We start from the raw sequence: 23,121 nt of genomic DNA on the forward strand, positions 1-23,121 counted from the left end.
TTTTTTGGGGCTATGTTACCGTAACCACACCTATTTTTTTTTTGGCCTTAGAACCTTTCTCAACACTTTGCCTACATGCTTGACGTACTCCGACAATAATGTGGGATGGTTACAGGTATTCATTATGTTATCCAATGATCCGTAAAAAGGTTTTGAACTCGTCATAGCTATGTTCACATGTCTCTAAAAATATAATGACTTCGCATGTCTTTAGACAAATGATTGATACAAACACTGCCAAAGTTTCATTTGCGTGTAACCACTGGCGTAAAGTTGTAACCACTGGCGTGAAGTTGCTGCTAGTAATGCAAAGTTAAACACGGTCGTTAAAGCGTAATCTTTTGTTAACATGTTAATACCAATTATTTCCAATAACAGAAAGTACGTAACATTTTAGTATCACGTGCTATTTTTTATTTTATCTCAACCTTGCAATGTTTTTCCACTTCGTATGCAAATACATCTGTACTTTTCAAACTCTCTAACATAATATTTCACACAATCGCACGTCTAATGTTAACAATAAACGGAGAATGCGAGATTAATTTGTTTCAAATGTTAGCACAACCCCCTTAAAGTATTAAGGCCGATGATGATGCTTCCTGTCCCCCGGAAGTTGGTCCATTAGGGACAAGCTTTGTTGATTCGCTAGTGTGAAGGCTATTTACTGAAGTAGTTACATACACTTTCCGTTTGTGTTGTAACCCTAAATCAAAACCGGTCATTTCCATCTCCTGGTAAAAATGATACTACACCATTCGGCATGCCATAGCATCATTACTTCGCGGTATAGGTGATCAGTTAAACTGCTATGGATATAAAATCAATTGTTTTACTCAAGGACAAACACAATGTGCTCATTTTAAGCTGGATCAATACAGTGAAAGCTTGCCATTCGATGAATGCTAACAAAATAATATGATGCCAATGTTTCAGATCGTGTGCTGTAAATATTGTTAATGTTTGCCATTTGATGAATGCTTCAATGTAATAATTATGATGCCAATGTTTCAGATCGTGTGGGCTAAAACAACAAAAGTTGGCTGCGCCACCAAAATGTGCGATGGTCTCGCGAACGCCTACAACAAGAAGACTTGGTTCCTCGTATGCAGGTTCGACCCTGTGTAAGTGCACCAAGAATTCACTGAGTTTCTCGTGGTATGATCGGTCATCGATGAGAGAGAGAGAGAGACAAACAGACAGACAGACAGACAGGAAGACAGACAGATAGGAAGACGGACACGCACGCATGCACGCACACGCGAGCGAACACGCACACGCACGCACACACACACACACACACACACACACACACACACACACACACAGTCCCTTTGGGCATTCTCCCAATTAAAAAAAACCCCGCCCTTTCCTTTGTTCATCAAGCCTTGTGACCAAAACATGCCTAAACCGGCACGGTTGGCCTAGTGGTAAGGCGTCCGCCCCGTGATCGGGAGGTCGTGGGTTCGAACCCCGGCCGGGTCATACCTAAGACTTTGAAATTGGCAATCTAGTGACTGCTCCGCCTGGCGTCTGGCATTATAGGGTTAGTGCTAGGACTGGTTGGTCCGGTGTCAGAATAATGTGACTGGGTGAGACATGAAGCCTGTGCTGCGACTTCTGTCTTGTGTGTGGCGCACGTTATATGTCAAAGCAGCACCGCCCTGATATGGCCCTCCGTGGTCGGCTGGGCGTTAAGCAAACAAACAAACAAACAAACAAAACATGCCTGTCTTGATATGTTTCAGCGGCAACTGGGGCGGTGAGAAGCCCTACGAGAAGGGTACTGCGTGCAGTGCTTGCCAGGGCGCAACGTGTGAAGGAGGTCTCTGTGTGGGTAAGTGTCATTTGCTGCAGCGTGTACCTTACTTTCTCTCTTTATGTAAACATGCTTGGTACATAGAATCATCACAATAGTTCCTTCCATAGGCGGATGATGGAAACAAGCAGCAGTTTACCTATGCCATTATCTTCGTTGATAGTAATTCAAAACAAGTACACTGCTAACGTTCAAATATCCACACACTAAAACACACACAAAAACAAAAAAACCAAGAAAGGTTAGATATTGAAAAGTTTTTGTTTTGTTTTTGTTTTGTTTTTTACAAAGAGATATTTTTACAAAACTGTTAGGAAACGCTACCGTTGCTGAGCTTTGGTTCAGTTTTGTGTGTTGCATGTAGTTGACTTATTTGTACTTGGTGGGAAAGTACCGATATTATATTTTGTAAACACAATATTTATGCTTGGACGAGAATGCAGGTGAACTTTCTAGTCCTGTCAAAACAAGTTGTTTACCACGCTGTTTTTAGTGTGAGTTCGTGGCGTTCGCTCGGATTAAGGGCGTCGGCACCTTTGATGTGCGTCACTATTCTAGTCCATGGGCGGTTCGTATATAATGTAGTTGTATCATGTTCGGTCTGGAATATTCTCGAGATTGAGTATTTACTATATATGCCAGCGCGATTTGAATGTTAAAAAGCTTCTACTTTGAGTTCTGCTACGATGTGCAGTTGTATGTATGGAATGCTAAATAAATCATCGAACTCAATTTGACGAGTTGTTTTCTGTTGCTGCGAAGACGGGCGACGTAGAATAAAAGAACACAACTATACGACGCTTGAGAACTTGTGGCAATCTCAAGAGTCGTGTAACAAAAACAAAACATTGACAAGACATTGACCCAATCGACTTTCTTGTGGTCAGACAAACACGATGAGATGAATGAAACAAATGAAAGAAACTTATCTGAGAAGGAAGAGCCGTCACAGGCCTATAATTAATAGAAGTAACATTTTTCTTCTTACCTTACGTTATCTTTCTTATGTTTAGGTGCCACTTATGTGTTAATTTCTTACATGTTAATATGTCTTTCCATTGGAACATGTGAATTGGACAAAGTCACTTAGTAGACTTACATAGTTCAACTTCCTCAGTATTGTTTGACTGCAACATGTGTATTGGCGGCCGAGTTTCCATGTCGCTTGCTAGCACACTTGCTGGGTAGGCAACCCATTTTACAGAGTCACATCAAGGGGTAGATAATGGTGACAAATTGAGAAAATAAATATGTTGCTGTCCAACCTGTTTCCTCTTTCTACCCCCCCCCCTCTCTCTGTGTCTCTGTCTGTCTGTCTATCTGTGTCTGTCTCTCTGCCTGTCTGTCTCTCTGTCTCTCTCTCTCAGGATACAATTATGAGTAAATGTATTGTGTTTTGCAGGAGGCACTGTTGGCTCAGCAGCTGACGCTGGTAAGTATAAAATCTGATTCTTTTAGGACTGAGTTTTAGAACTGATTTCACAAGGTTGATGATAATTAGTTTTAACGTCCTCTTAGAACCATTTGGCCTATGTTGGGACAGGTAGAGTTAATATGCTTTATGTGGGGACAAGACACTGGACAAACATGCAAACAGAGAACACATATGATCGTGTTATATAATCTGAAAGTCTGTTGTTGCGATATTTCAAAATGGGGATGGAAGTAATGATTGTGTACGCGGAATATGGTTGGACTGGAGCGGTTTTGTAGGCTTATTTGCTTTTTATGTATGTAGAATATGTTTATATTTGTGGCTGAATAAGTTAAAAATTTTTTTAAAAAAACCCATAAAAACAGAATCTAAATTTAGCCAAAGGATAATATTAAAATAACTTGTTAAAATAATATATCAGAATGGGGAACTTAAGTTCAGGTAGGAGGGCAGTATGTGCTTAAGCCTTGTTTGATCAATTGAGTATAGCTATGCTTTGTGTTTTAGGCGCTTTAGTTGGGCGTGGGAGGGGGGGGGGGGGGGGGGGGGGTTTACAAGGCTGAGATTTCGAACAGAGTTTTTTTTTTTTTTTTTTTTTTTTTTTTTTTTTACACTTTGTCTTATATTTTTATCCATAAATAAATATATTCAATTCTTCTTGGTGTAAACAAGAGGTTATTGAGAAATGTACAAATAAGCAAGCGTACAAACCGAAACATTAACAAACCAACGAATGAGCATACACTTTGTCTTATATTTTTATCCATAAATAAATATATTCAATTCTTCTTGGTGTAAACAAGAGGTTATTGAGAAATGTACAAAGCCCCGCCCCACCACCCCCCCCCCCCCTAAAGAAAAAAACCGGAATAATATCATCAATAGGAGCACAACAAGTAAATTCTTCTTAAAACTATACCTTTGAAGTCATCCTGAATTTCCAAACTGAGAGTTTTAAAAGATAATCTACCACGCCCATGACTAACTACATTGGTGAGTCACTGCTTTGTTAAGGTTTTTTTATTTATTTATTTTTATATTTTTTTTTTTTTATTATTCTTTTTTCTTTTCCAGACAATATAACATAAGACAGATCAAAAACAGTCTACATAGGGTAGCAAATATCCAGTTGAGGCCATCTCAACCATATCACTTACATACACACATATAAACAGACAGTACAAAAAGGATAGAGGGAAAAGAGAGAGGAAGAAAGAAGAGTGACAGAAGAGAATAAGGATCAGGGAAAGAAGAGGAAGAGGATAGCGAGCGGTGACCAGGCTAAAAAAAATAAAATAAAAATAAAAAATAAAAATAAAAAAACATAAAATCATTCCATCGCATGCCTGTACAGACTCCAGTTTCTGTTGAAAGAAGTTAACTCATTGTTAACCAATGCATTGTGCTTCTCTGCCAAAAATCTTTGTTTTAGAGTTAAAACAAGAACCTGAAAAAGGGGGCCGGTCGTACGTATTTTAGATGTATAAATGTGGTATTTTGCGATTAGAAGGAACAAATCAAAGGTTTTGTCCGTCACACAGTTTGTTTGGTAGCCACAGATAATAAGTTGCTTATACAGTCTAACATTAGTACAATGTACAAAATTGTCTCGCATCCACTGAAGGAAATCATTCCAAAAGGCCTGTGTTTTTATACAGTCCCAAAAAAGATGTTCTAGCGTTTCCTCCTGCTGTCCGCAGAAAGTACAAATAGGAGATTCAACAATTTTTCTCAGATGCAAAAAACGCTGGGTGGGTATAATTCTATATATCAGTCTATACTGAAACCATCTGAGACGTACGTCCTCAGTTGTTCTTTTAATTTTTAGAAAAACCTTATTGACATCTACATTACAGTTCAGTGCAGCTGTCCACTTTTCAATACATTTCAGAGGATCAGTATTCTTAATCAAATATCCATAGACATGTTTAGAACCACCACTGGCCAAGCACTGCCAGACACATGGGTCACTTACCACAAAGTTATCACAAAAGTCAATTTCTAGCTTACATTGATACTTCTTAACAGCCCGTACTATTCCTTGATATAACAAAAAATTAACAGTCACATTTGGGTATTTTCTGCTAAATTCACCATAGGTCAAAAATCCATCTTCCTTCAGCAAGTGACCAACAGAAACAATACCACAATGTGCCCAGCTTCTAAGAAACAACACCTTCTTGTCTCTGCATATATTGATATTATAAAAAAGACATTCAGATACAAAGTCATGAAAAGAAGATGGAATACATTTGTTACACACTTTTTTATAATGTTTAAAAACATCAACCCAAAAAGGATTAACAATTCTTTGCATCAGTACATTTGCAAACTCGCCCCCACGTTGTTTCACAACTCGGACAGCAGGACATAATGCATAGAGAATTTGTGTAATTTTTCCATCATCATGTAAAACTTTCATTAGCCAGTTTATCTTCAATGACGATAGAAAAACTCTCACGTTAACCATTTTAAGTCCCCCCTCTTCATATGCCTGATACATGGAGGTTCTTTTAATTTTGTCAATTTTCCCGTCCCAAACAAAATTAAACAGTAGTTTCTGTAGATTAGCTAGAAAATCCTCATCTGGGTCCGGCAAATTCATAAATAGGTAGGTAAGTTTGGACAATGCCAAAGTCTTAATGACTGTTATTTTTCCGAAAGGGGTTAAATTTGTTCTGGACCATGAGTTGAAAATTCTCTTAATCTCCACAAACTTATTTTCATAGTTTATTGGAACAATTTCCTCGATGTTTGTCGAAAACCAGATACCCAAAACTCTGAAAACAGTGGGATTCCAAACAAAGTTGTGTTCTGGCATAAACTTAACGTTAGAATTTTTAGAGGCTCCTATCCACACTGCTGACGACTTATCATAGTTAATAACTAGACCTGACAAAGAAGCAAATGTCTGTAGTGTTTCTACACATGCACAAAAAGAATCTTTGGTACCATCAAGGAAAAAAGTAGTGTCATCCGCATCCGAACAGAGTTAGCAAAGGCTCAGAATTAGAACCAATACCACAAGAGCTGAGTACCATAACTAGTTTCACAAACGCTCAGTTTGAGAACTTATTCCGGATAAAGTAGTGTAGTAGAACTGAATCCACATGGGTTGATGATTAAAAGGAGATATCTCAAGTGCGATCTTTCTCTCTCTCTCTCTCTCTCTGTCTGCCTCTCTCTCTTTTACCCTCGATAATAACGTTGTTGTCTTGTATTGTCTTCTCTCTCTCTCTGCCTCTCTCTCTCTCTCTCTCTCTCTCTCTCTCTCTCTCCCTCCCTTTCTCACTCTCTTTCTCCCTTTCTCACTCTCCCTCTCCTTCTCTCTCCCTCTCTCTCTCCATCTTACTCTCTCTCCCTCTCTCACTTCCCCCTCTCTCTCTCTCACTCTCTCTCTTTCTCCCTCTCTCTCTTTCTCCCGCTCTCTGTCTCTGTCTCTCTCTCTCACACACACTCTCTCTCTCTCTCTCTCTCTCTCTCTCTCTCACTTCCTTATTCTTGTTCTTCTTCTTGTTCATCTTCTTCGTCACCAAGGCAAAGAGGGCCAGTAAAGTCACGCTCCTTTCTCCATTGCAGTGTGCGAAGACAAGAACGGGAGCTGCGCCTCCTGGGCTGGACGCGGCCAGTGTGACAAGAACCCCAAGTTTATGCACAAGGACTGCAAGAAGTCGTGCAATAAATGCTGAACGTCGCGACTTTAACACCACGCACCTATACTACAACACGTACCAACAAAAATGCAGACATACACTAGCGAGAAATCCCTACCTTCATACTTAAAAGCTGCAAAAAGTTCACCGCTTTCAGAACCCTACGCATTCACCGCTTTCAGAACCCTACGCAAAGATAAAAAAAATAAAAAAATACAAACAAATCTTTGTAACAAATCACTTTTCTAAAGATGTATTCCCTTTGTGAGATTTATGACAGTTGTGCTGAGGTTTAGATATAATAAGACCATCCGTCTGCTTGGACACACACCACGGATCAGCAGACTGGATGCTCTTGTGCGGAGTAGGAGCTTGTCGCTGGATTTTTTTCCAGATTAACATCGGTGTCATTTAAGAAATCAATTCGGCAAAACATCTTACGACTCACAAAAACACAAAAAACAAAAACCACAACTTTCGACTCACACAAGGAGTTCACATACTGTCCATGAAGGGACGTTAAACACCAAATAACCAACACACAGTCGAGGTACGCCAAGAACACTTAAATGTGCAGCTTCCCCCTTTGTGAACACCACATTGTACATATTTCTTCATTAAATTATTGATTGTACAGAGAGTTCAAAACTCAAGAATTATTTTTGCACCAAAGCAGCGTATTACAGTGTAGTATATTCTAGCGTAGTCTAAATAGCATAGATGTCAACCAGTAGAACGTAGAGCGAGACTTACTAATGGTCTTGTGTATATTTATCCGCCCGGACAACATTTTGAGATTTCTGAAACAGCAATAAAAAGAAATAATAACATGACTTATCTTGAAATAATTGTGTGTGTGTGTGTGTGTGTGTGTGTGTGTGTGTGTGTGTGTGTGTGTGCGAGAGAGGGTGTGTGTTTGTGTGTGTGTGTGTGCACCCTAATGTGTGAGTGTGTGTGTGGTACTGGCGTTAATGTAGTTGTAAACAATAGTTTCCCCTCTTCTGTGCATGTCTTTCTTGCTGCCTCTGTATCTGTCACTCACAAACACACAGCTGCACCACACCTCCCCTGGAGTTACGTTTCCTGGAGAAATCCATCGACTAAACATAACTCGCTTCAACGTGACATTTACATTCGCCAAAATGACAAAGACATTATCTGTAGATAGAATTATGTTTCAACTTTGTACTTGAGAACCCATGCTGATTTCATCCGGATTGTTCCGTGGACAATTCGCATGTCATATATGCCTGACATTTCGGAAGGCGGAAGACGGCGGGCATGTCAGAAACATTATTAACCTTTACAAAGACATGTCAACTTTGCGGTACGGCTCATCCTGCGACTGATGGGTACACTGGCCTTTGCATTTGGTTGAGAAAAAAAAACGCAGCAAAAAAAAAAGAAAAAAAAGAAAAAGAAAACAAGGCGAAAATACAACATTTAGTCAAGTAGCTGTCGAACTCACAGAATGAAACTGAACGCAATGCAACGCAGCAAGACCGTATACTCGCAGCATCGTCAGTCCACCGCTCATGGCAAAGGCAGTGAAATTGACAAGAAGAGCGGGGTAGTAGTTGCGCTGAGAAGGATAGCACGCTTTTCTGTACCTCTCTTCGTTTTAACATTCTAAGCGTGTTTTCAATCCAAACATATCATATCTATATGTTTTTGGAATCAGGAACCGACAAGGAATAAGATGAAAGTGTTTTTAAATTGATTTCAAAAATTTAATTTTGATCATAATTTTTATATTTTTATTTTTCAGAGCTTGTTTTTAATCCAAATATAACATATGTATACGTTTTGGGAATCAGAAAATGATGGAAAATAAGATGAACGTAAATTTGGATCGTTTTATAAAAAAAATAATTTGTTTTACAATTTTCAGATTTGTAATGACCAAAGTCATTAATTAATTTTTAAGCCACCACGCTGAAATGCAATACCGAAGTCCGAACTTCGTCGGAGATTACTTGACCAAAATTTCAACCAATTTGGTTGAAAAATGAGAGCGTGACAGTGCCGCCTCAACTTTTACGAAAAGCCGGATATGACGTCATCAAAGACATTTATCAAAATAACGAAAAAAAACGTCTGAGGATATCATACCCAGGAACTCTCATGTCAAATTTCATAAAGATCGGTCCATTAGTTTAGTCTGAATCGCTCTACACACACACACAGACAGACACACACACACACACATACACCACGACCCTCGTCTCGATTCCCCCCTCTATGTTAAAACATTTAGTCAAAACTTGACTAAATGTAAAACATGAAATAGCGTACATAAGAACGGAATACAAGCGAAACAAATTATATAAAATATGCTACAAAAACTGCAATGAAAGGGGACTTTGTATGTATTAATTAAAAAAACAAATTTAAACAAAAGACAGAATTAAACTTAAGGAAACAAATATAAACCAAAATAAAACAAAGCACATAAACACATAAACACAGAAACACACACACACACACACACACACACACACACACACAGACAGACACACACACACACTCACACACACACAATCAGACACACACACAAACACACACACACACACACACACACACACACACACACACACACACACACACACACATCTTACCCCAAAAATATTTTTTTAAACTCAAAAACTGAAACTAAAAGATCATTTTCAATTCAAAACTGAAATACACCAAAATATAATAGAACAAGTCGCGTAAGGCGAAATTACAACATTTAGTCAAGCTGTCGAACTAACAGAATGAAACTGAACTCACTGCATTTTTACAGCAAGAGCGTATACTCGTAGCATCGTCAGTCCACCGCTCGATGCAATGGCAGTGAAATTGACAAGAAGAGCGGGGTAGTAGTTGCGCTGAGAAGGATAGCACGCTTTTCTTTATCTCTATTCTTTTTAACTTTCTGAGCGTGTTTTTAATCCAAACATATCACATCTATATGTTTTTGGAATCAGGAACCCACAAGGAATAAGATGAAATTGTTTTTAAATCGATTTCGGAAATTTTATTTTGATAATAATTTTTGTATTTTTAATTTTCAGAGCTTGTTTTTAATTCAAATATAACATATTTATATGTTTTTGGAATCAGAAAATGATGAAGAATAAGATAAACGTAAATTTGGATCGTTTTAAAACCAATTGTTTTTTTTTAACTATTTTTGGCTCACGTAAGTGTAGCCTATGCGATCGTAACTTTGTCTGTCTGTGCGTGCGTGCGTATGTGCGTATGTGCGTGCGTGCGTGCGTGTGTATGTCTGTGGTAGAAACTCTAACATTTGAAGACGTCACATTACATTGACGTCACATTATGACGTAAGAGGGTTAGACGTCACGCGAAGGAAGTACTGAAAGTCTCGGTCATTATTATTTTGAGCGGGCCGAGACTAGTTGGCAGTCGTGTCCCTGTAAGTAGGCTACATGCAGACAGACAGATCTAGATCTAGTGTCTCGCTTTCTTGCACAGTTTCACCTATGCTCTTTCAGTGTGTGTGTGTGTGTGTGTGTGTGTGTGTGTGTGTGTGTGTGTGTTTGTGTGTGTGTGTGTGTGTGTGTGTGTGTGTGTGTGTGTGTGTGTGTGTGTGTGTGTGTGTGTGTGACGGAGTGATTGAGTTTGTGTTACTGTTTGTCGATTTCTTACGTGAGCCTTGATGGCTTCGCCTCTTGTTTCAGATTTTTAATGACCAAAGTCATTAATTAATTTTTAAGCCACCAAGCTGAAATGCAATACCGAAGTCCGGCCTTCGTCGAAGATTGCTTGGCCAAAATTTCAATCAATTTGATTGAAAAATGAGGGTGTGACAGTGCCGCCTCAACTTTTACAAAAAGCCGAATATGACGTACGTCATCAAAGATATTTATTGAAAAAAAAGAAAAAAATATCCGGGGATATCATTCCCAGGAACTCTCACGTCAAATTTCATAAAGATCGGTCCATTAGTTTGGTCTGAATCGCTCTACATACACACACACACACACACACACACACAGACAGACACACATATACACACACACACACACACACACACACACACACACACACACACACACACACACACACACACACACACACACACATACACCACGACCCTCGTCTCGATTCCCCCCTCTACGTTAAAACATTTAGTCAAAACTTGACTAAATGTAATAAAAATGGAATCACACAAATGGAAACAAATATAAATGACAAATAAAAACATAATAAAACAAAACACATGCACTTAACAGACACGAAACCAACGACACAATGATCATACACATAAAACAGACACGAAACCAACGACACAATGATCATACACATAAAACAGACACGAAACCAACGACACAATGATCATACACATAAAACAGACACGAAACCAACGACACAATGATCATACACATAAAACAGACACGAAACCAACGACACAAGGACCACACACATAAAACAGACACGAAACCAACGACACAAGGATCATACACATAAAACAGACACGAAACCAACGACACAATGATCATACACATAAAACAGACACGAAACCAACGACACAATGATCACACACATAAAACAGACACGAAACCAACGACACAATGATCACACACATAAAACAGACACGAAACCACCGACACAATGATCACACACATAAAACAGACACGAAACCAACGACACAAGGATCACACACATAAAACAGACACGAAACCAACGACACAATGACCACACACATAAAACAGACACGAAACCAACGACACAATGATCACACACATAAAACAGACACGAAACCAACGACACAATGATCACACACATAAAACAGACACGAAACCAACGACACAATGATCACACACATAAAACAGACACGAAACCAACGACACAATGATCACACACATAAAACAGACACGAAACCACCGACACAATGATCACACACATAAAACAGACACGAAACCAACGACACAAGGATCACACACATAAAACAGACACGAAACCAACGACACAAGGACCACACACATAAAACAGACACGAAACCAACGACACAATGATCACACACATAAAACAGACACGAAACCAACGACACAATGATCACACACATAAAACAGACACGAAACCAACGACACAATGATCACACACATAAAACAGACGAGGTACTTAAATGAAACAGACAGATACAAATGAAAAGCAATCAAAAACTTTAAAATACATTGAATCACAAAGACGAATGGGAAACAACTATAAGATGGAGTCTTGGCTCATGATATTGACACTTATGAATAGATGGATGCATGGATGGATGGATGAATAGGTGAATGGTCCGGGGGTTGAATTGATAGGTGGGTGGCTTGTTGGATGAATAGCTGGATGGGTCAGTAAGAAGTCACTTTGTACGGGTAACGGCACCATGACGAAGACAATTCTAATCAAAACAGAAGAGGAATAATACACAAACTAGTAAACGTAATTCATCATCCGGAGGATCATACATTGGGTTACTGAAAACCATACCATTGCAAACAAGAGGCGAAGCCTTCAAGGCTCACGTAAGAAATCGACAAACAGTAACACAAACTCAATCACTTCGTCACACACACACTCACACTCACGCACACACACACACACACACACACACACACACACACACACACACACACACACACACACACACACACACACACACACACACACACACAGTAAGCGGCATAGGTGACACTGTGCAAGAAAGCGAGACACTAGATCTAGATCTGAATGGCCGATTTCGAAGAAAAAACTAGTCTCGGCCCGCTCATAATAACAATGACCGAGACTTTTTTCAGTAATTCCTTCGCGTGACGTCTAACCCTCTTACGTCATAATGTGACGTCTTCAAATGTTGTGACGTCTTCAAATGTTAAAGTTTCTACCACAGACATACATACATACATACATACATACATACGCACGCACGCACGCACGCACGCACGCACAGACAGACAAAAGTTAGCATCGCATAGGCTACACTTACGTGAGCCAATAATGAAAACTAAAAATGCCTCAAAACTTCCTGTCGCAACAATACGTAACATACACTTTGATAAAGACATAAACGTCCAAATCTGAACTTTAACAAGTTTCTAACTTTCGAAACAATATTTTACAAAAGGTATTGGAGTCATCACATTTCCTAGCATGTCAGCACCTGCACAAAACATTATTCGTTGTTTTCTTCTTCGAAACAATAAACTTGCTTGCTCATACGAGTTCTCTCCTTTCGCCGCCAGGGGGAGTGCCAAACTGCAAACGACAGAACAATTACACCCCTTTGCTTTGCAATTGGAGCTGTCATCGGATGTTTTTCCTGACCCTAAGCATGTTCCTTAAACAAGCAAGACAGATTGTTTTTACCCCAGCAGTCCTTCAGCGCCATAAGCAAATCACGTGGTTCTGATTTAATTGCCCAGACGATGTTTGGTCAGAATAATAAACGATTGCCATTTTGGTTTCCGTCGCGTTTGCGTTTGTTTGATCAAGTGTTTTGTCAGATAAGTTGTCCGTCATTGGTTATCGTGAAAGCCTACTGGCTCTGTGCCATGGATTTAAAGACAGGAACGATGTCTCTCTGCCTTCTTTGGCTTTCGTGATATTGACCTGCCAATATCTGGGTTTGCCCCGGGCTATGAAGTGTTGTTAAAGAAAGGAAGAAAGAAAGGAAGAAAGAAAGGAAGAAAGAAGGAAATAAAGAAAGAGAGAAGGAACGGAAGTAAGAGGGAGAGAAGGAAAGAAAGAAAAAAACCCATCATTTCTACATAATAACAATGCTTCCTTCCTAGTATGTGGAACAAGGTCAAGGCATCATGCAGGCGCAAGAATAATACGAGACGGAGGTTGAAAGTAAGGACGAGAGAGTGCAGAAAAGAGAGATAGAGAGAGAGAGAGAGAGAGAAATAGAGAGAGAGAGAGAGAAATAGAGAGAGAGCGAGAGAGAGAGAGATAGAGAGAGAGAGAGAAAGAAGAGAGAGAGAGAGAGAGAGAGAGAGAGAGAGAGAGAGAGAGAGAGAAAGAGAGAGAGAGAGAGATCTTGGTATCGATGATATTCAAATGACGAGGAGAAATCCGAAAAAAACAATCTCAACTGGAATGGAAAATAGCCGCAGGTTGCAATACGTTACTGAGGACAATCTCAACGATCACAGGAGCTGCTGACGTGAGTAATGAACTAAGGCTGTTCACAGTAAGTAAGTTGTATTGTTGAATCATTATTTAACCTATCTGGCGTTGTGATTGATGAAATATGAGTGATTTTTGTGTGTTAGTGGATGGGTGCATGTGTTGTTTCATTAGACGCCCTACAATGATGGCAAAAAATACAATAAAAATAAAAATAAAGGCCGTTCGCAAAATCAACAAGAAAGGACAAAGAAACAAGTCGCGTAAGGCGAAAATACAACATTTAGTCAAGCTGTCGAACTCACAGAATGAAACTGAACGCACTGCAATTTTTCAGCAAGACCGTATACTCGTAGCATCGTCAGTCCACCGCTCGTGGCAAAGGCAGTGAAATTGACAAGAAGAGAGGGGTAGTAGTTGTGCTGAGAAGGATAGCACGCTTTTCTGTACCTCTCTTCGTTTTAACTTTCTGAGCGTGTTTTTAATCCAAACATATCATATCTATATGTTTTTGGAATCAGGAACCTACAAGGAATAAGATGAAAGTGTTTTTAAATTGATTTCGAAAATTTAATTTTGATCATAAGTTTTATATTTTTAATTTTCAGAGCTTGTTTTGAATCCAAATATAACATATTTATATGTTTTTGGAATTAAAAAATGATGAAAAATAAGATGAACGTAAATTTTGATCGTTTTATAAAAAGCAATTTTTTTTTTACAATTTTCAGATTTTTTAATGACCAAAGTCATTAATTAATTTTTAAGTCACCAAGCTGAAATGCAATACCGAAGTCCGGGCTTTGTCGAAGATTGCTTGGCCAAAATTTCAATCAATTTGATTTAAAAAATGAGGGTGTGACAGTGCCGCCTCAACTTTTACAAAAAGCCGGATATGACGTCATGAAAGACATTTATCGAAAAAAAGAAAACAATATCCGGGGATATCATTCCCAGGAACTCTCATGTAAAATGTCATAAAGATCGGTCCATTAGTTTAGTCTGAATCGCTCTACACACACACGCGCACAGACACACACACAGACACACACACAGACACACACACACACAGACAGACACACACACATACACCACGACCCTCGTCTCGATTCCCCCTCTATGTTAAAACATTTAGTCAAAATTTGACTAAATGTAAAAAGACCTGGCGAAAGGACACCGTTTAGCACAACTTTGTTCGAAAACTAAACTGCTGACAGAGAAAAATCATGATACCAGTCAGAGTCCGCATAAGTTACCAGAAGGGAACCAACCACGCAACGCTGGAGCAGTTGACAGCTGGGCAACATAAGTATCCCTTCTCTGCGCGTGTTTCTTTTCAACGTCAGAGGCTCAACATCACAACAGCAGCTTAAGCCCTGGGCTCGTATTCTTGAACCAGCTGCAACTCATATACCGGCCTGTAAAACCACTTCCGCTCGATAAGTCCGCTAAGTGTTATTCATGAAACTCAGGTAAAGACTTACCCGGGTGTCTCCGAGCTGTAAAGTTAGAGGACCCATCCCGGTCCCTCCTCTAAAACCGTGAATTTTGAATAAATCTTGTTAAAATATTGTTTGTAGATTTATGTCCCTCATGGACACACATTGGTGTCATTTAAGCACCAATGCATTGCGGACAAATACGAGATACCGCTCGCGAAAGATTTCAACCGATGCTCGATCATACCGGCTTGTGGTGAAAGCGTGCTAGCGTCTTCTTTAATGCATTACTGTCACGATCGGGTGACAGAGACCAAGAAAGTGTCACTCGGTGGAGTGCCTGTTCTTGGTCAATTATGATAGAAAGCGCCTGTACGTGATATTGGGCTACAGCAGAGGTTGCTGACAGTGCTCAACGAGCACGGATGTTTTGTAGCGCACGAGTTTCACAGTGGGTTTTTTTGCTGTCATAGGGCTGACGGTTTTTCGCTGACAGCGCGCACGGGATTTTCATGGATTGAGTTTCTCGTGTCTTTTTTCTGCTTGGGAGGCAGAATTGTGTATAGCTGGACTGGTTTTGTGACAAGGTCAGTCACGTGTTATTGGCTAGGTTGTCTGTCAGAGACACAAGGACGGCGCACTTGACACCCAGCGGCAGAAGGGGAAGGATCTAATACACAGTTTCTAGAGTATGATGGATTTTCACCGAATATTGTATTCGGCACTCTAGGGGAACTTCCACTAGTTATTTCTTTCTCACTGCCACATGTTTTGCTGAGGACAAGTCGTCAACATTCCTTCGTCGTGCGATGGCTTTCGCATAAGGATTCGACAAGGGGTTCTGGATGTTGTTGTCACTGTTGACGAACAGAGGCTGTTCCAGGGAGGAAGCGGATTTTGCTTCCATGAGAGTACTACAATCATAGGCTTTTTGAGGTAATAAATCATTATTTAACGCTGTTGATGAGTCTGTGTTTGTAGAATGAAATACTCTCTGTTGTTCTTTCCAGGTTAGCGCATAATTTACTCTCTGTGACGCTAAAATACTAATCTGTATATGGTTTTTGCAGATAGGGAGAGAAGGACGGAAAATGGCTGTTTTGTTGTTGTAAAAAGTCCGTTTTGTGCAGGCCCACGTGCTCGATGAGATATTTAAAGATGACATGTTTTAAGGTGGTGGGTGAGGGGTAGCTGACATGTTTAGTGCACCGATGCTTTCTGTTTGCAGCCTTCGTTTCGTTTTCCTGCAATTTCTGCACGGCTGCCTTTGGCGGGACACTGCTAGCTGCAGACGTTGGAGCTGGGACCTGAGGAAGCTACGCTAACCGGCTAACCAGCAAACCGGCTAACCAGCGAACCGGCTAACCAGCAAACCGGCTAACCAGCATACCGGCTAACCAGTGGCAGAAAGAAAGCTAAGTGCACCATGTCTTACGCACCCTGTTGACCACCGTTGTCTTTTCTTATCTGTGATTACATTGGAGTAGTGACAACGTGGGGTGTGAGACACCTGCATGAACTAGAGCTTTTTTTGAACAGAACATTCTCATTTGACTGTATTTACACGGGATCAGCGTGTTACTATAATTTTCTATATACTACTGGCATTTTGTCAGTGACCACGGGTTTTTTACGTGTTGAGTACGTAAAAGGAACATATTTTGAGTGAAGGCTCGAGGGAGGTGGCGAGTTTATACATAAACAGGCGTCTGAAACTTATACTTTTGTTGACTCTATTTAATTGTATGACTGCGAGAGTGGATCGTGGTGTGGTTAGTTAATTAGTAGTAATTAACCGGTTCATAATCACCCTTTAGTGATATATTGAAACGTGACACATGGGGGCCAAGCCGGGATTTACTCAGTTAATTTCCAACTGATAAAGACCCACCAATTAAGGATAACTAAGAGCAGATAATCTCGTCAGTGCTCGACTTATTTTCTGCTTGGTGCTACCCTTTTTTGTATAGTTTTGATCATATACCACACCTTAAGCGATTCACATCTTGCAGGAAATGTAAATTGTAATTTGTAAGCTATTGTATGCGCTAACTGTGATTACTTCCCTTTCCTTTGTTTGTGAATCTTTGTTGTTGTACGTTCATAGTTTTCCGTTGCAGAGAGCTGAGCAGGGTTAGCGGATTTGTTATTCGTTTTACTCAGTTTTCTCCACATTGTTGTTTCGCATTCTGTAACAGTTTACATTTCTATAGTCTTGTTTTACTTGGATTTTTCTCCATATTTTGACTTTGTTGGAATTTTGGGGGGGAAGGGTCCGAGGACTTCTGTCCTAACCAAGGCTGTGGGAGACACTCTGTTTCACCGCAAAAAGCAGCCGATAAAGTAGGCCACGGCTGTGGGAAACATTTTGTTTTACCGCAAAAAGCAGCCATAAAGTAGGCTACGCGTTTTGTTCTACACCGTTTGGATTTTTCTTCTGCATTTTCTGGTTACTGGATTTTTGTATCCATCGCTTTCATCACCGCGTGTTCTAGCTATAGCTGCGTTAGACTTACTTTTGCGATAAAGCTTTGCTAAACTAACCATGGCTACAGGGGGATCTCCTACGAAGAGATTAACTTTCGAAACTCCTGGTAGTGAGGAACAGACAGAGCGAGACGCACGCGTTAGAGCGCGTAGTTTGCTTAAGCGCAAGGAGTTAGAACGTAAGGAAGACATAGAGCGACAGACGAGAAAAGAAGAGCTTGACAGACAAGAACGACAGGCCGAACGTGACCGACAGGATAAGAAAGACGAGCTTGACAGACGACAACGACAGGCCGAACGACAGGCCGAACTTGACAGACAAGAAAGAGAACGTGACAGACAGGAAAAGAAAGACGAACTTGCAAGACAAGAAAGAGAACGACAGGCCGAACGACAGGCCGAACTTGACAGACAAGAAAGAGAACGTGACAGACAGGAACGGAAAGAGAAAGAGCAGGCGGATCGCGATCTCCAACTGGAGCTAGCTAGGCTACAGGCCGAGAAGGGTACGCTTACTCAGGCTAGCGCGCCGACGTTTGTTGCCGACCGTACGAGACTGCCGACGTTCGACGATGACAAGGACGAGCTCGACGACTTTTTACGCCGGTTTGAGCGCATTGCATCCGACCAGAAGTGGGAAGAGGCCACGTGGGCTAGCCGCCTTAGCACCTGCTTAAAAGGACGCACATTGCAGCTCTACAACGCTTTGGATGACGACGAGGCGAGAGACTATCAGGCATTAAAGAAGGCGTTACTCCAGCGCTTCAACCTGACTGCGGAAGCCTACAGACGACGTCTGCGTAACAGCAAGAGACTGAGCGGCGAGCTGAGCCATCAGTTTGTGGCACGCCTTAATCTCTACCTGCGGCGCTGGGTGGAGATGGCCGAAAAGGACTGGACCGTCAACGACCTTGCCGACCTCATTGTCATGGAACAACTGATGTCCAGCCTGCGACCTGAGGTGGTGACCTTCGTGCAGGAGCACCAGCCAAAGACTACTCAGGAGGCAGCCGACTGGATCAGAGTACACGAGGACGCCCAGGCGATCTCCGGCAAATCTTCAGGCTCACGGCCGGGAAAATCGGGAAATTCAGGTTCTTCAGGACCCAAGGACGGGAAGGACGATCAGGGACACAAAGGATCAAGTTCCAGAACTGACATCCAGTGTTTTTACTGCAACAAGCGGGGCCACGTGAAGAAGGACTGCCACAAGAGACAGGCTGACCAGAAGGGCGTACACTTTGTTGGCAGTGAGGAGTTAAGGGACGTCACGAGCTCATGCACAATTCCACAACTCTGCGTTCCGTGCTCCAGGAAACATTTCCAGCCCCACTGCAACGTCTACGTTAACGGAGTGAAGGGCGAAGGTCTGCGGGACACAGGGGCAGACATGATAGTGGTTCGGGCGAGTCTAGATCCAGCTATGGCCTACACAGGAGACAGCATCAGAGTGAGAATGGCCGAGGCATCTCACGCTTACGACTTGAACACGGCAGTGATCAAGGTCGTAACACCGTTGTTCACGGGGACCATTGTGGCCGTCGTCATGGACGATCCTCCATGCGACCTGCTTATTGGAAACCGGGTTCAGTTTGTGGACGGCGTCACCAGGGAGGTTCCCGTTTATCGGTCTCCCGACGTCATTTCAGTGCTCACGCGGGCACAGGCGGAGCGAGAGGATAAACCTCTCAAACCCCTACCTGCTGCACGAGCTGCCCTGGGGAACGTGACCCCCGCGCTTCTCGCGAAGGCTCAGGCATCTGATCCGACATTAGCGACTCCTCGGGAGCACGCGAAGTCGGGGAAGGTGAAGCTGAGCGGGAAGCATGGGAGGTCAAAGTTCCTCAGGGACAAGAAGTTGCTCTACCGTGAGTTCAGCAACAAGGAAGGTGCATTCAAACAGGTTGTCGTGCCTCGCGAGTTTCGCGAGGGTGTCATGGCAACGGCACACGACTCGATTCTGGGAGGTCATCTTGGCACCAAGAAGACCACGGATCGTGTCTGGCGCCACTTTTATTGGCCAGGCATCTGCACGGATGTCCGACGTTTCTGTGCGTCCTGCGATAAGTGCCAGAAGGTGGTTGCCAAAGGAAGGGTGAGGAAGGTCCCCTTAGAGAAGATGCCGCTCATCGACGAACCCTTTCGTCGGGTGGCAGTGGACATCATCGGGCCCATCTTGCCTGCGTCTGAGGACGGAAACAGATACATTTTGACCATGGTGGACTACGCTACTCGATACCCAGAGGCGATCCCTCTGAAATCGATTGAAGCCACGCGAGTAGCTGAGGCTCTGGTTACTATGTGGTCCCGGCTGGGAATTCCATCAGAGGTACTCACCGACAGAGGCACGCAGTTCACGGGAGGAGTGATGGCGGAGGCAGCACGACTGCTATCACTGGAGCAGCACTTCACCACTCCTTACCATGCTCAGTGCAACGGACTGGTGGAAAGGTTCAATGGCACCTTGAAGACCATGCTGAGGAAACTAGCTCAGGAGAAACCACGCACGTGGGACAGGTACATCCCAGCGTTGCTTTTTGCATACCGCGAGGTTCCTCAGGAGAGCTTGGGCTTTTCCCCATTTGAGTTGTTGTACGGCAGACAGGTACGCGGTCCCATGGCTATCCTGCGTCAGGCTTGGACGGACGAAGAAGCTGACGAGGAGGTGCAGACGACAGCGACCTACATAGTAGAACTCAGGAACAGGATTGAAGAGACCTGCAAACTGGCTCAAGAGAACCTGGGAAGAGCAGCACAGCGTTACGCGCGAGGATTCGACCGCAAGGCACGGCCGCGCAGCTTCAAGATTGGAGAACGGGTGTTGCTACTTCTACCTGTCAAACACAACAAGCTACAACTGCAGTGGCAAGGACCTTTTGAGGTGACAGCGAAAGTGGGCCAGAACGACTACAGGATCGTCATGAACGGGAAAGCACGCCTGTACCACGCCAACCTGCTGCGCGCCTACATAGAGAGGACAGCCTACGGGGAGAAGAACAAAGACCAGAAGAACAAAGACAAGAAGACAGAGAAGGTTGCAGTCATCAGGGGTGAAACGAGGGGTTGCTCGTTCTTGAGGACGACCTTTCTGTCTGGAAACAGACCATCAACCTGTGCAATATCTTCAGGTTGCAAGGTTGGCAAACGCCAGACTTATGCGCTGGGCGTTGATTCTCCAACCGTACCAATTCACGGTACGCGTCATTCCGGGCGCCAACAATGTTGGAGCTGACTTTCTCTCTCGGGCTGTAGAGGAGAACCTGACTGTGAGCGAAACCGAGGTTTCGTCTTGAAGAGGGGAGGTGTGTCACGATCGGGTGACAGAGACCAAGAAAGTGTCACTCGGTGGAGTGCCTGTTCTTGGTCAGTTATGATAGAAAGCGCCTGTGCGCGATATTGGGCTACAGCAGAGTTTGCTGACAGTGCTCAACGAGCACGGATGTTTTGTAGCGCACGAGTTTCACAGTGGGGTTTTTTGCTGTCATAGGGCTGACGGTTTTTCGCTGACAGCGCGCACGGGATTTTCAGGGATTGAGTTTCTCGTGTCTTTTTTCTGCTTGGGAGGCAGAATTGTGTATAGCTGGACTGGTTTTGTGACAAGGTCAGTCACGGGTTATTGGCTAGGTGGTCTGTCAGAGACTCAAGGACGGCGCACTTGACACCCAGCGGCAGAAGGGGAAGGATCTAATACACAGTTTCTAGAGTATGATGGATTTTCACCGAGTATTATATTCGGCACTCTAGGGGAACTTCCACTAGTTATTTCTTTCTCACTGCCACGTGTTTTGCTGAGGACAAGTCGTCAACATTCCTTCGTCGTGCGATGGCTTTCGCATAAGGATTCGACAAGGGGTTCTGGATGTTGTTGTCACTGTTGACGAACAGAGGCGTTTCCAGGGAGGAAGCGGATTTTGCTTCCACGAGAGTACTACAATCATAGGCTTTTTGAGGTAATAAATCATTATTTAACGCTGTTGATGAGTCTGTGTTGTGGAATGAAATACTCTCTGTTGTTCTTTCCAGGTTAGCGCATAATTTACTCTCTGTGACGCTAAAATACTAATCTGTATATGGTTTTTGCAGATAGGGAGAGAAGGACGGAAAATGGCTGTTTTGTTGTTGTAAAAAGTCCGTTTTGTGCAGGCCCACGTGCTCGATGAGATATTTAAAGATGACATGTTTAAAGGTGGTGGGTGAGGGGTAGCTGACATGTTTAGTGCACCGATGCTTTCTGTTTGCAGCCTTCGTTTCGGTTTCCTGTAACCGCTGCACGGCTGCCTTTGGCGGGACACTGCTAGCTGCAGACGTTGGAGCTGGGACCTGAGGAAGCTACGCTAACCGGCTAACCAGCAGACCGGCTAACCAGCGAACCGGCTAACCAGCAAACCGGCTAACCAGCAAACCGGCTAACCAGCATACAGGCTAACCAGTGGCAGAAAGAAAGCTAAGTGCACCATGTCTTACGCACCCCGTTGACCACCGTTGTCTTTTCTTATCTATGATTACATTGGAGTAGTGACAACGTGGGGTGTGTGACACCTGCATGAACTAGAGCTTTTTGAACAGAACATTCTCATTTGACTGTATTTACACGGGATCAGCGTGTTACTATAATTTTCTATATACTACTGGCATTTTGTCAGTGACCACGGGTTTTTTACGTGTTGAGTACGTAAAAGGAACATATTTTGAGTGAAGGCTCGAGGGAGGTGGCGAGTTTATACATAAACAGGCGTCTGAAACTTATACTTTTGTTGACTCTATTTAATTGTATGACTGCGAGAGTGGATCGTGGTGTGGTTAGTTAATTAGTAGTAATTAACCGGTTCATAATCACCTTAAGTGATATATTGAAACGTGACATGCTTGATGGCAACTTTAATTAAAGTTCTCCTTTTTCCCAACCGTTTTGTCCCAGCATATAACCACTTCATGTCCCTAATTGGCACTAGTTTCTCTGAGGACGTTCAGCTTAGGTTAACCAACCAACCAACCGTTTTGATACTACCCATGTATCATGTATGTTTCTGAACATTTTGTTTTTATTTGGTATTGCTTCATTTTGCTTTTTTTTCATTTACAATGTATAATCTGTGAGAAAAAAAGGCCCAAACCAAATAACTTTTAGTTTCCGATGACAAGGAGTAGTGTATTTAACAAACAAAG

The 23,121-nt window shown here is 42.4% G+C and overlaps 1 protein-coding gene and 1 long non-coding RNA gene across 2 annotated transcripts in view; one reads left to right on the forward strand and one right to left on the reverse strand.

Annotated features, from left to right (window-relative positions):
* Positions 1 to 7,737, forward strand: part of LOC138980551 (uncharacterized) — a 17,157-nt gene extending 9,420 nt beyond the window's left edge. The window contains exons 4-7 of the mRNA XM_070353438.1: positions 1,015 to 1,124; positions 1,749 to 1,837; positions 3,222 to 3,251; positions 6,834 to 7,737. Coding sequence (XP_070209539.1) covers positions 1,015 to 1,124; positions 1,749 to 1,837; positions 3,222 to 3,251; positions 6,834 to 6,943 — 339 coding nt within the window. The 3' untranslated portion in view covers positions 6,944 to 7,737. The remainder of the gene's footprint in view (positions 1 to 1,014; positions 1,125 to 1,748; positions 1,838 to 3,221; positions 3,252 to 6,833) is intronic.
* The window catches only part of LOC138980558 (uncharacterized), a 401,185-nt gene that overhangs the window by 88,605 nt on the left and 289,459 nt on the right, over positions 1 to 23,121 (reverse strand). The window lies entirely within an intron of this gene.

The sequence above is a fragment of the Littorina saxatilis genome, linkage group LG11 (assembly GCF_037325665.1).
Source record: "Littorina saxatilis isolate snail1 linkage group LG11, US_GU_Lsax_2.0, whole genome shotgun sequence".
In the NCBI taxonomy this organism is placed as follows: domain Eukaryota; kingdom Metazoa; phylum Mollusca; class Gastropoda; order Littorinimorpha; family Littorinidae; genus Littorina; species Littorina saxatilis.